A 14,219-nucleotide genomic window follows, 5' to 3' on the forward strand; every position below is an offset into this window, starting at 1 on the left:
GTCATTTTTTCTTAGGAGCAAAGAAGAACCACATCCAGCAGATCACTTCTCATACATACAGTAAGTTTAAAATGTGTTTATCACCATGGTACTAGATTTTGTGGTATGACTTCTTGAATTTTACAGTATAATGTTTGTTACTGCTAAATACACAAAGAGAGTTATAACTTGCAGTCTGATTTTATTTTACTTATTTGATCTCTGTAATAATCTCTTTAATATTGTATTTTTGTTGTTGTTGTTGATCTACCTTAGCGCTGTTTGTTTTTAGTAGTAATTCTTGCTGTCTCTACTCTTGGATGCAAGATTATTATCATTATTATCATTTTATTATTATTATTATTATTATTATTATTATTATTATTATTATTATTATTATTATTATTATTATTATTATCATTATTATTATTATCTGCACCCACTCATATTTGTGATCTCTGTAATACTCTCTTTAATATTGTATTATTTTTGTTGTTGTTGATCTACTTTAGCACTGTTCTGTTTTTAGTAGTAATTCTTGCTGTTTCTACTCTTATGTAATCTGTTCTTTTTTATTGCCCTTGACACCTTTTGTAACATGTTTGGAAAAGTTATTATTATTATTATTATTATTATTATTATTATTATTATTATTATTATTATTATTATTTTCTGCACCCACTCATATTTGTGTGTATTTAGCTCATCAACCATAGGGTTGTTTTGAATATTTGCAATTTACACAACTTTGGAGAAAAAATCCATTCCTTTAAAAAACCTTTTTGAGATATGTAGGTTGTAGTAAGTTGTAGTTATTTGTTGTTGTCTATGTTGTGAGATCAACGCCTTTGATTGGACTTCAAACTGTTTAAATGATGATGTCACACTGCAGCCTGTAAATAACCTTATCAACTATATTTCATGTACTGTAGATTTCAGTTCTACAGATCTCCGAAGATGAGGCTGGTTCTCTTATTCTGCACCCTCTGCCTCATGGCTCCTATTGGCTACACTCAGCTTCCTGGCCCCAAAGGTGACAGAGGACTACCTGGATATCCTGGAACACCTGGTGGGTATTATCAACTTGAACACAATAGTGCTCCAAAGAACATTATTTCTCACCAAACTTCAGCCATCTTCTGTCTGAATTCTAACACCTCCATATGTAGGTTAGGTTAGGTTAGGTTACTTTATTGGTCTCCCCAGGGAGAAATTTGTCTTGGAGACAGGGAAAATAACATACAATAAAAAAAACAACATGCAATACAAACGTACAGGTAAAAAGACAGGCAAATGAGCTTGTTTTGTGGCCAGAATCCTGCACTCAGCCTCTAACCAACCCAGATCCTGTGGTGTCACTTTCCTCAAACGGTTTCAAATGAAAGTAACTAGTATTATGTAATATCTTACATTTTGAAAGCAATTTGCTCAACACTAAGATCAGGCTGTCTACTCTGCACAAAATATATGAAAGTGCACAATATGATTGTAAGGACATTTGCTGAGGAAAACATTGTTCTCCACTAAAATGAAACTTTTCTGTGTGACTTACAAAATGAATGACCAGTGTATCTATTCAAAGACAGTGAGCCTCATATATTCTGGTTACTCTGTTACTTCTCATCTACTATCACATAAGGACAGACATTAATATATCTCTATATGAATTTATTGTGCTTCCATGCTTGCCAGAGGATAAACCCTTTTGATTTAGGTAAAAACATGGACATTGTGACATCTCTCTGGCACAACCCTCAGGTTCCCCACTAATGGTAATAGTTAAGTTGTCCAGTTTCACAATGTTTACCTATTCAACATTTTTTCTATGAACATTACAATCTGTCATGGCAGCTAGTGTGACTATAAACTTTTAGTCTTCTTTAATGTCTGTTTCTCTTCTCTGCAGGAGAGCCAGGATCCCGGGGACTACCTGGACCACCTGGTGCACAAGGACCAGCTGGACCACCTGGATTTCAGGGATCATCTGGTAGAACAGGTAGACAATATGGGTATTATTAACTTGAACACAATAGTGCTCCAAAGAACATTATTTCTCACCAAACTTTTTCCATCTTTTGTCTGAATTCTAAGACCATATGTACAGGCAAATGAGCTTGTTTTGTGGCCAGAATCCTGCACTCAGCCTCTAACCAACCCAGATCCTGTGGTGTCACCTTCCTCAAACGGTTTCTTTACTTGGCTCTATGTGTCAGCTGGGTTGGCTCATATGACAACTAGATCTAGTGATTTGGGGGGTAACACGTTACAGTAGTTTTAGCAGTAACAGAGTAATACAACATGTTAATATTAGGATTTCGGTAATATTACTACAGTTGCTTTGAACCAGAGAGATGTTAGTTTGTTCAAACAGTGGCCAGAGGTCACTGGTTTCCTGCTCACAGTGAATAAATCTTCATGTTTAACTACACCTCTGACTGGTGATGGTTTAACTTTTTAACTTTTAACAGTTGTTGTCCAACCTGTTGGCCAGAAACTTCAAGTCCACAGTAAATACATCATCACTTCCTGTCCTGAGATGATCTGGGTGCTTCGTAATAAAAACATGAATGCTTGAGTGAATTCAGTCAATTTTATTATCATACATATCATCCACCACTGGATTATTAATGAACTGCAATAAACTTGAGCTTCTGTGCTTTGATTACCCACTACAAATCAAAATCACACTATTTATAATTCTGAAATTATTTTGGTTAAAGTAACACAAGAATAGTGTAATAACTAACGTATTACTCTACACAAACAATAAGGACAGATATTAATATATCTCTATATGAATTTATTGTGCTTCCATGCTTGCCAGAGGATAAACCCTTTTGATTTAGGTAAAAACATGGACATTGTGACATCTCTCTGGCACAACCCTCAGGTTCCCCACTAATGGTAATAGTTAAGTTGTCCAGTTTCACAATGTTTACCTATTCAACATTGTTTTCTATGAACATTACAATCCTTCATGGCAGCTAGTGTGACTATGAACTTTTAGTCTTCTTTAATGTCTGTTTCTCTTCTCTGCAGGAGACCGAGGATTCCCTGGACGAGATGGACTACCTGGACCACCTGGACCAGCTGGACCTCGTGAAATATGTAGACAAGGTGACATACAATGGATTTTAGTAGGACTGTACAGACATACTATTTGTTAGACAAAGGACAGACACAAAAAGAGAAACATCTGTACATTGCACCCTAGCTCTGCACCAACAGTGCAGAGCTAGGGTGCACTGTACTGCTTACACAGAGGTGTTGGTTGAACTCTTTTAGTACATCATCATTTAAATCTTTCAATACAATGTGTATTAATAATGCAACATTTGTGCTGTAGCAATTAGTGTTGTGATTGTCAGTAGATATCATTCACTCTGTTTAAAGAAAGAAAGAATGCAAATGAATTTTAATAAACTGAAAATGAAAGATACCGTAAGCATTTTACCTTAGGAGGTTACACATGCAGGTAGACAAAGATATGATATCCAAATGAATACAAAGTTTGATAACTACATTAAATCTGTTTGACCCAGGTTCCACTGGCTCTTGCCCGGACCTCGCTAAATTAGAGTTGGGTAAGTATTCTAATCAGACACTACATGAGAGTATTACATGAAGTGTCCATGTGGATACTGATACAATTATAACTGCTCAAGAGACTTTAAACATTTTTTTGACATTTCTACACAACAAAAGAACAAAATTACAACACATCTGTAATGACTGACTCAACTATTGGACTGAAGAGCAAGACTCACTCAAGGTTAAAACAATCCTAAGAGTTTAATTAAAGCAGGCTTGGTATAAGAAACAAAAGGCAGAAGACATAGGTCTCACAGGAACAGATGAGACGAACTGGGAAAACACAGACTAAATACATAACTTATTCATCACTTTTTAGTGTCCCAAAAAATGTCAGTTTTGTTATGTTGAATGTTTATGTAATTATTAGCATTTTCAGTTTTTGCAGTGTATTTATATCTATGTATGCCTTGTCAAATAGGTGACTACCTTTCTCAATTTGTTTGTGTACTGCTTATTTGCAGCTTTTTCTCTATTTGTGACAAATGTTTAGTCAAAATAAGATTTTGTTTTTCCATTTGCTCATGTTTTAAGTTCTGGAGTGTAGCGCTCTCTTCTGCATCATAGTCTCAACAAAATGTGCTAATTTAATCCTCATCTGTAATTCTTTTCTTCTTTTCAGCCATAAACTACGACTTTGTCCGGAAAGTTGGTCAGAAATACTTTGTGTCCTACAAGGAGCGAGACTCTTTCTCCAGGGCCGTTGAGTTCTGCTCCCAACGAGGCTTAGAGCTGGCTTTACCCCAAAATGAAGAAGAGAACAATGTCTTGACTCAAGTGTTCTGGGAAGTTTACAAAAAAGTCTGGATCAATGTCAACAACAAAAAAGCAGAGGGGAATTTTGAAGTTGATATGAAAAAACAACCTCTAACCTTTACCAAATGGGGAGAAGGGCAGCCAGACAAATCAATCAGCAATACAGGCTGCACCATGGTGTCAGAAAATGGTATCTGGGTTGTGACACATGAATGCTTCCTGAATGCTTACATTGTTTGTCAGTTATAGAAATGTCTTGTATACCTTGCAAGTCTTACTTCAGTTGAAAAGTTAATGTAAACCTGCAGAACTGCATTCCTTTCGTAACTATAGGTTTGTCAGGAGTATAAACTGTTATAACCCGTTCAGGAACTGTTTCTATGAGTATTTGCTTTCAGATGTAATAGTCTCTGAAGTCTGTTTAATGTCAATCTAAGAAAAAAAGTATAATTGTATCAGTACAGTTGCATGCATGGACAATATGAAATATATACTATATACTATATGAAAAAGATGTGAAATAAATGATTACAAGTAAGAACACAATTGAAAGAAGAGGGCAAGAGATTAAAAACCACTCAGTCCTACATGAAGACAGAAACATATGTGCCTCTTATGTATTTGCATCAGAGGGAGCACAAAACCTACACAAACTGAATTGTGAGGATCATCCTCACCAGTCTTAAATCATGCATCTTTTCCACCCAAGACAGTACATTTCTTCACAGATCTTGGCAGGCAACAGTTGTAGAGTACTGAGTAACAACCCTAGTCTAAGGAACAACCATGAAACCCCTATATTTTCCATTTGTGATATTAAGTAAAAGTGTAAAAACAGACTTTTTTACTGTTTGTGTTAAATTCTGAAAAATAAAAACATTCTGCAAACCTTGACCACAATAAATGTGGGCTTTGAAAAAACTGTTAAGCTCTTTTTTCAGTGTTTTTCCACTTTTAACTATAAACTATGACTTTATTTGAAAATACATTGTGTCCTACAAGAAGAGAGACAATGTCAACAGAAAAGCAGAGGGTTTGCGGCGCCTTGGTGGCACACCACATAAGGTCAATGTCCCTGGTTTGATTCCAGCAAGGAACCTTTGCTGCAGGTCATTCCCCTCTCTCTCCCTGTTTCTGTTGGCTTCTATCTACTGACAAAATAGAAGAAAAGCCCAAAATAAAGGGTTAGGGCAAGTCTAAAGTAAAGGATACAGGCTGCACCATGCTGTCAGAAAACAGCACTAGAGAGTGATATTTTAAGCTTCCTGAATGCTTACATCTTTTGTCACTTATAGAAAGCTAGCATATCCTTTACAAGGCTTCCTTTAATGCAAAGGTACCCAAAGGTTGTCATGTATCACAAAGTAGAGGACATGAAGTATTGCATAACTGACATAAAGGAATGCTTTGACATTTCTTTCTGAGAGTTAGCTAAAAGGATATGAGAACCTTCTGCTCAAATATGTTCATTAAACGCTCAATGAACCAAGCCAGGATCTCTGTAGTGATGGACACGAATCTGGTCAAACTATCTATGCATCATGTCTGTATGATCTATGACAGTTTTAATTATTGTGGAGTCGGGCTCCCCCTGCTGTCCATACCGTTCATCTGCCCCTCAAGCTTCAACTCTTCAATCCACTCTGCAATCATAGTAGACTAAGAGTATTTTGTATCGTGTGTTTTAAGGGAAGTGGAATAGGTGTGCAAATGTTTTTAATTACATTTTTTCAATAAATTAACTAAATTGTATAAAATGGCCATGTTCCTCCATCAATTCAACAACATATACAACTTCTTTTTCTTGTATCACTCTTGTTCAAATGAGGTTTTCCGAATAATTGTAATGGTTCTATTATTCCACAAGGTGGAGCCATACGGGGCTCGGTTTAAACATAGACTGTATCGGGCAGTGACAAACCCAAGTCTAACGTCGTTTGTCCAAGCGGCGTTGCCGTACCTACCTTTCCAAGATGGCGGACCGCCTTTGCTTCAATACCTTCAATAGTTTTTTTTTTAAATCAAATGTGTATCTTTTCTTCAAGTGGAAACAAATGTACCAAAGAATAAATAGTTCCTATAAAATAGCCTACATGTTAAACATAAGACATTTGATATTCATGTGCTATGAAAAATAAACAGGTGACACCATAATGTAAACAATGCTATTTGCTTGTGCAAATTATTAATTTTAGACCAGAGTTTAAATACTGACGGTAATCATTCCAGTTCAGTTCAGATTAAGAAACATTTCTTCATTTTATTGCCAAAGTGCCAGTCAAGCTACATAAAATGATATAAGAAGAACATTTAGAGACTTGCTTTGCATTAAAATAAATATTACTAAGGTAGGCTTGTGATGAAGTGAGAGTGAGGCAATGCACATAATCCTCTTAGTGCACTTCAGGTATTAGGTATTATGCTGATCCATTGTGAAGACTTGTCCTCCGTCCTACATAACCCATATTGGCCATTGGCAACAATTTGGACTTTTGTTTGGACCACTGTACCAGCTGTGGAAATCTGCTTTTGGAGATTTTTGCATCCCTGACTTTGCAGGATTTTCAGTTTGTGGTAAGGCTGCATTTATGTATCTCTCTCTCTCTCTCTCTCTCTCTCTCTCTCTCTCTCTCTCTCTCTCTCTCTCTCTCTCTCACTACCTCGCTCCCTCTCTCTCTCTATCTCTCTCTCTATCTCTCTCTCTATCTTTCTTAACCAGTTGTTTCTCAGTAATTTATGTGTTGCCTTTGCCTTGTGTTTGTGTTTTCTGATATTCAGTTTATTCTTTCTCAGAAACCACAAAAATGCAGTAGACATAACAGATTCTAAACGAGTTTATCAATAATGGTATGGCAGACAATTATATATGAAGTGCACTGTGTGAACACTGTCTTCAAGTGCTTTCAAATGTCTAATGGGATTTTATCTCTAATGCTTTCTTTCATTTACAACAGGGGGTTTTCCAAGCAGTAAAGGATGTGACATGTATCACACCGCTCAAGATTTGGATTCTGTCACCCCATGGTCTGCTGGGGAAAGAGCTGGACTTCACTGCTGCCCCTTCATGCATCTTAATTCACCATAGCAAGTAGCATCACTGCTTTGGAGGAAAATGTATTGCACAAGAAGGAAACGACTGCAGCTGAGCCGGGTTTTGTTTCTCCTCTCTGGGGTTTTCCTCTGTACCCTCTACCAGTTGACCATCAGTGCCAGACTGTATGAGCCTTTGCCAATGCCTCAGATTGGAGAGGATTTTGGAGAGGGTTCAACTGAGGGGGTTGAGGAGGCTCCAGTGGAGACTCAGGGCCTTGAGGAACCTCTCACTGTAGTTCATGAATTGGAGCCCACAGATCAAACAACACCAGAGATGCACGTGGAGCATCACTCTGAGACAACTTCAGACTTTAAAGCAACCACGTCAACTGAATCTCCACTTCCATCAACCACAAACAGGACTGTTGTGCATTGCATCTATGTGGCCCCTGAGCCCCCTCAAGAGACACCCACTCCCACTCCAGCTCCAGCTCCTCCTGTAACTACCATTACTCCAGCTTCTCCTGGTGAAGCTCCATCTGTTAAAGGAGATTATCCTGAAGATATCTTCTCTATTGAAGACCGCAGACGAGGCTGGGTGATCCTTCACATTTTTGGGATGATGTACATGTTTGTTTCACTTGCAATTGTGTGCGATGAGTTCTTTGTTCCTGCGTTGGGGGTAATCACTGACAAGTTAGCCATCTCTGATGATGTGGCAGGAGCTACTTTCATGGCTGCCGGAGGTTCTGCCCCCGAACTTTTCACCTCCTTAATAGGAGTCTTCATCGCCCACAGCAATGTGGGCATTGGCACAATTGTTGGGTCAGCAGTTTTTAACATTTTGTTTGTGATTGGAATGTGTGCTTTGTTTTCTCGGGAGGTTCTTTGTCTAACCTGGTGGCCACTTTTCAGAGATGTGTCCTTCTACATACTTGACCTCATGATACTCATCTTCTGCTTCTTGGATAATGTCATAATGTGGTGGGAGAGTTTAATGCTGGTGGCCAGTTACACTCTCTATGTGATTTTCATGAAGTTCAATGTACAAATAGAGCAAGCCTTCAAGAGCCAACTCAACAAACACAAGAACATTGTCAAAATTATTGCTGTGGAAGAACCTGAAAAGGTAAGCACTGCTGTGACAAAACATTACTGTGTTCTTAAATCAAATTTATAGTTAATTTAGTTTAATGTCCTCAACTGAGCATTTATACCATTGACAAGACACGTGGGGAAGTTTGCAAGCATTTCACCAGTCTAAATGCCTCTAAACATGTTAGCATACTTTTATAACACTTGTAGTATGTTTGTAGTTCAGATCAAGGCTACAGATCTTTCAAGAACAACATGTACAGCTATTGAAAATCAGTATATTTGTCTCGATGAGTTAAAAATAAGTAGATTTTTTGATATTTTGTGTAAGTGTTTAATCTTGTTAACATGAAAAAATATCATCACATAACATGGCACTCTAAATTACAGATGCCTACTCTAAAAAGTGACAATAACCCCTTCACTGATGCATAACTTGGTTTCTTAATCTCTCATACTCATCATAACCATGTGTGGTTTAACAGAAAATCACATCACTCATATATCATGACATCTTTAGAGTATACGTATCATGTCAAAAGAGTGTGGTGACACTTGCCAAGGCCTCAGGGAACTCAAGCTGATCAGTGACAGCAAACTAATCCTTTGAGGAGTTACAGCTCCATACAAACTGTAGCATCAACATATGTACTGTGTTTAGCTTTGGTGAGTGTGATTGAGACTTCATTAAGGCACAGTGAAGTATGTTCACATTCAGGGTTTTTGGCAAGCTAGATACAGTTGGAGCTTGGTTCCCACATTTTATTTCATTTTAATTAAGTGAAGAATAATTTTAATTACATTATATTCCTATACATGCCATGCAGCTCCATCTCTTGTACTCTCATGTAACAAATAGCAATGTTAAATGTGAAATAGGAATACATTATAGTACATTATATAGGGACTGATGTACAAAGTCCACCGAAATGAAATAATATATTCTATCTCTACAAATGAATGATTCAATTAAATCCAATTGTTGCACACAGACAAATGGGGACGACGAGGATAATGCCCCTCCTGCTCCAGAGGACAAGAATCTGTTGAAGGTAAAAGTCAAACTATCAACCAACCAATCATCTGCAAAAAAGACACAGGAAATGTAATTCCATATGTTATTAACCGTATTATTTTATGTTTTTTTATACCTTATTTATCTTTCTGCAGTCCCATTCACCTTTTACACCATGTTAACAAGCCACCCCTAAAAATGTACCTGTCATAAAAATACTAAAACCTACCAAAAAACAAAACAAGTCTGACCTCCACTATGACATGATTTTCTTACATTAATGTGTCACTGTCTGTTATTGTGAGTAGCTGTCATTACCACACTCATATCTTCCCCCAGTTGAAGCCATCTCTCCAGCGAGGGGGAAGCTCAGCTTCTTTACACAACAGCACCATGAGAAACACCATCTTCCAACTTATGATCCACACGTTAGACCCTTTAGGAGATGGTGAGTAACTTCATGTCATGACAATAGCCTTAATGACTGATAACTGTGTACTTTAAAAAATGCTTCTCATGACAAGTGCCTGGGGATTACATCCTTCTCATAGTAAAATGGATTAGCAAAGTGTCCCAAATGAAGGCAGCACTAAGTCCAGATTGATACTAAGTAGATAAATACCTACCTCAGTCTGTGTAGGTATTCATTTGCATGCCCACAGTGAAATATAAAACAGATCTTTAAGGAATAATGGGCTATGGGTTTACACAAGGATTGTCCTACACAAAATAAATAAATAAATAACTATATATATGTATATATATATACCCCCCCCACACACACACGTATATATATTTATATATATATATGGAAGTGTATGTTTGTTTTGCCAAAAGTTGATCCATGCTTGTTAAATCAGTTAGAAAACAGAGAAGTAATCTAATATGTGGTTAAACATGATGGACAGCTTTCCTGTAGTTTTTTCTGATTTAGCTGTTTTTTAAGGTTAGAATTATATTGTAGTATGCTATGATGGTCATACTGGTCATACTTTGATCATCTCATCAAGACCAGAGTACGTATGTCTTAATTTGTTTACCTGTGTCCTCCTGGTTTGTTCGTCGGTTTTTGTTTATGTTTTTCTAAAGCAAACAAAGATTCATATTTCATATATTATATTCTGAGCACTGTTAAAAACAACAACAAAAAAATCTAATTTTTTGAATGTGTTATCAAAGTTGATGTTAACAACCCCTTTCTATCCCACTGTGCAGTGTATGGTTATCTGTATCTACGATTGCAGTGACCTTTTGAGGGAAACATTATCATTGTCTGTCCATTAGGAAATGATTTCTGCAGGAATACCTGTGTGCACTAGATAGCAAAGGAAGGATCCCATCATGTCTATGTATTCTGTGCCTTTTATTCTTATTTATTCTTATTCTTTCTTTTCTAACATTCCCCCGTGCTGCAGTAAATATTGTCCTACTGTTGCTGCTTTTTCATGTTGTACTGCAAGTATCTTGACCTTTGGAACTCATGATTATTGTGACTATTATTTTAGTCACATGACTCACCATCCCATTGTAAGTTTATTTTTGGTTTTTTGAAGGAAAATTTAAGGATAAAGCTGAGACTCTGAATAATGTGGCAAGACGGAAGGCAGAGAGCAAAACTAAAGACAAAACCGAAGGTAATGTGGAAAGGATGTGGTGGTTATCTACTTCAATTTCAATTAAATTCATTTGAATTTTATTTATATGACGCCAAATTACAACAAAAGTTATCTCAAGGCACTTACTGGTCATCAAGCTTTCAGAATCTGCTCATGAACAGACTCTGAAAACTGCTCATCACCTATGCTGCAATGCTGTGTTTCCCCCTACAGGAAATATGAACTGAATATCAGAAAGTGGCTATGGAAAGATAAAGCTGTCTAGGTGTACTGTACATGCCCTCCATAATAATAATAATATAAATAATAAAGATAATTGAATGAGGAAGAGATATTAGGCATTTGAATTCCTTTCACAGATGGTGGGGGAAAAAATGAGCAGACCAAAGAGCCAGACGCCGCTCCGGCAGGAACAGAAAAGAAGGAGCAGCCAGAAGATAAGAAGGTACTCTCCAACCATGTCCTGGTGGCTATCAAAAAGCCCAGAAGTCAATCTTTGATACCTTTCTATGTAAGAATCAATGTACAGAGCCGTAACTTAAGGCAAACGGCCTCTTTAGTCCTCTTCGGTCTTTGCTTTTATCTCTCTTTTGCTCCGTTCGTCCTTCATAATGTCTTTCTTCAACACTGCAGGAAAATGTGCCTGCAGAGGAGGATGGCTCAGGGGACGCTGGCAGTGATGAGGATGACAGTGATGAGCCCAGTGAGGAGTCCAGTGAGGAGTCCAGTGAAGAAGAAGATGAGGAGGAGGATGAAGATGAGGAAGAAGGGGAGATCGAGGATGAGCCTCTGTCTTTAGAGTGGCCTGACACACGACGGAAACAAGCCACCTACCTCCTGCTGCTGCCTATAGTCTTCCCTCTGTGGCTAACAGTTCCTGATGTTCGCAACCAGGTAAACATCTGGACACATATCTCAGATCAGCTGTGGTATCTCAAATGCCTCAACACTGCATATTTATTTTGCATCATGTTCAACAGAAATCCAGAAAATTCTTTGTGGGCACCTTTCTGGGCTCTATTATGTGGATTGGTATCTTCTCCTACCTCATGGTGTGGTGGGCCCATCAGGTTAGTTACTTGTGTCACATCTAGAGATTAGAAATGTTACACACAGATGCAAAGCAACTTTCACAAAGACTGGTGTAAACTGGAAACTGAGTATGCATAAATCCAGGATTTCATTCAAATTTACCTGAAGCAGTAAAAATGTAAAGATTGTGTTTTGAATCAGTCACAAGCCCTGATTTTCCCTCATAGGTGGGTGAGACCATCGGCATCTCTGAAGAGATTATGGGTCTGACTATCCTGGCCGCAGGGACATCCATCCCAGACCTCATTACTAGTGTGATTGTGGCACGTAAAGGCCTGGGGGACATGGCTGTATCCAGCTCTGTGGGCAGTAACATCTTCGACATCACTGTGGGGTGAGCTCCAATAGCCTTGTGTGTTACAATTGAAAACGAAATGCTGATGAACATGCAGGTAATGGATTTTTTTTGTCTCCCCTCTTCCTTTATGCTTCTGGCTCCTTGCTGTGTCTCTCTCTCTCTTAAAAGCTTGCCCATCCCATGGCTTCTGTACTCATCCACCCACGGTTTTGTTCCAGTGGCAGTCAGCAGCAATGGGCTCTTCTGTGCCATAGTGTTGCTTTTCCTCATGCTCCTCTTTGTCACCATCTCCATTGCAACCTGTAAATGGAAGATGAATAAGGTCCTGGGCTCCACTATGTTTCTGCTCTACTTTATCTTCCTGGTGCTTAGTGTGATGCTGGAGGACCGCATCATTGTCTGCCCTGTTTCCATTTGAGTGTGATGAGAAGCCTTGACCACGACAGGAATTGTGGCAGAACTGTTATTCATGCCCGGATTTCATAAGCATGTAATCTGGTCTGGATGTTTGCAGGAATCATGCAGAAAGCTACTGTAGTTGCTCTGCATTTCTGCCAGTGACATTTGTCTCATTCATCCATCAGCAGCAATGCACATACTACATTTTCTAGAACTTGTTACATACTCACTTTTAGCAATGATGGCAGCTTTAATATACATAGAGAGATGTAGAATTACTGTCAAATATAGTGTAGATTGTGCAGGTATAGCAGTAAGAAACATGACTTCTTTGAGATTGAAGAAATTAGAAATCTAGCATAGGTGCATATTTTGGACACATTTATGAGTTTCTAAATGTGAATTTTGTACAATATGTAAGTATATACTTGCGCCATAAAATGTTTTTTTTAAACTTTCGATATAGAAAACTTGCTTGCTTGAAATACTTCTGTCACACACAACAGTTTTTATAAAAATGTCAGGCAAAGCAACAGCACTCACTTTGAAAAAGGATGAATGTGACAATCATAGAATAAACATGTTTATTCATAAATGAAAGCAAACTATAGATCCAGCAAGGGAAGAAATTTGATTTCTTTTTTTTTATGTAAAATTCATACAAATTAGTATCTGTGTTACAAATTATACATAATACTTCAGAAACATTGTTTAAATTGACAAGTAGTGTAAACAACATGGAGACATCAAATTATGATTTGGTCATCAGTGTTTTTTTGTTTTTTTTTTGTCACTGTTTACAATTTACAAGGTCATTAAAATGCAAATTTACATGCTGTGAAACTGGTGTTCATTCCGAGCACACAGCCGTATCCGATCCAGCATCGTTTTGTGGTGAAGTCCAGTGAGAAGCTGTGCAGCTACATCACACTACAGAGTCTAGGCAGGTGTTCGTCAGTTAAAGTGAGGGACAATATTAACACAGTGAACTATCACACTCATTTTTAGGGAGTGGTTTTGAATTCGGGCAGGTCAGAGCTGTCGTTGAAAATTAAGACCTTTGACAAAACAACTTACATATCATATGTATTTATCAATCAAATTCATTATAAGTGGTTTAAATGTACATTTTAGTTTTACAACCAAAAGGAAGTCTAAAAAATATGAAATCAAATACTGTACATTTGTATAGATCCAGTACTGTGTCAATAAATGAATTTCATTATTAAAAAAAGGTTTTGATTAAACCAACAGAAAATATTTGTTTTCAATTATTATTCGTCTATAATTAGTTTGATTGTACTGTTTTCAAGGAACTCTATCCTTGGTGGTCCCATATAACACA

At 37.5% G+C, this 14,219-nt stretch overlaps 2 protein-coding genes across 2 annotated transcripts; both read left to right on the forward strand.

Moving 5' to 3' along the window:
* The first annotated feature begins 17 nt into the window (after positions 1-17).
* LOC128359341 (mannose-binding protein C-like) lies at positions 18-5,277 on the forward strand. Its single transcript, XM_053319833.1, has 8 exons — positions 18-60; positions 919-1,048; positions 1,738-1,751; positions 1,886-1,975; positions 2,804-2,825; positions 3,019-3,096; positions 3,522-3,563; positions 4,193-5,277. Exons 2-8 carry the CDS (start codon positions 937-939, stop codon positions 4,573-4,575), a joined length of 741 nt encoding a protein of 246 aa, XP_053175808.1. The 5' UTR covers positions 18-60; positions 919-936; the 3' UTR covers positions 4,576-5,277.
* Positions 5,278-7,438: 2,161 nt separating this feature from the next.
* Positions 7,439-12,893, forward strand: slc24a1 (solute carrier family 24 member 1). The gene is made up of 9 exons (XM_053319228.1): positions 7,439-8,488; positions 9,447-9,506; positions 9,809-9,917; positions 11,023-11,103; positions 11,445-11,596; positions 11,719-11,979; positions 12,066-12,155; positions 12,345-12,511; positions 12,644-12,893. The coding sequence occupies exons 1-9, from the start codon at positions 7,439-7,441 to the stop codon at positions 12,891-12,893; spliced, it is 2,220 nt and encodes a 739-aa protein (XP_053175203.1).
* The last annotated feature ends 1,326 nt before the right edge of the window (positions 12,894-14,219 follow it).

The sequence above is a fragment of the Scomber japonicus genome, chromosome 5 (genome assembly GCF_027409825.1).
Source record: "Scomber japonicus isolate fScoJap1 chromosome 5, fScoJap1.pri, whole genome shotgun sequence".
Classification (NCBI taxonomy): Eukaryota; Metazoa; Chordata; class Actinopteri; order Scombriformes; family Scombridae; genus Scomber; species Scomber japonicus.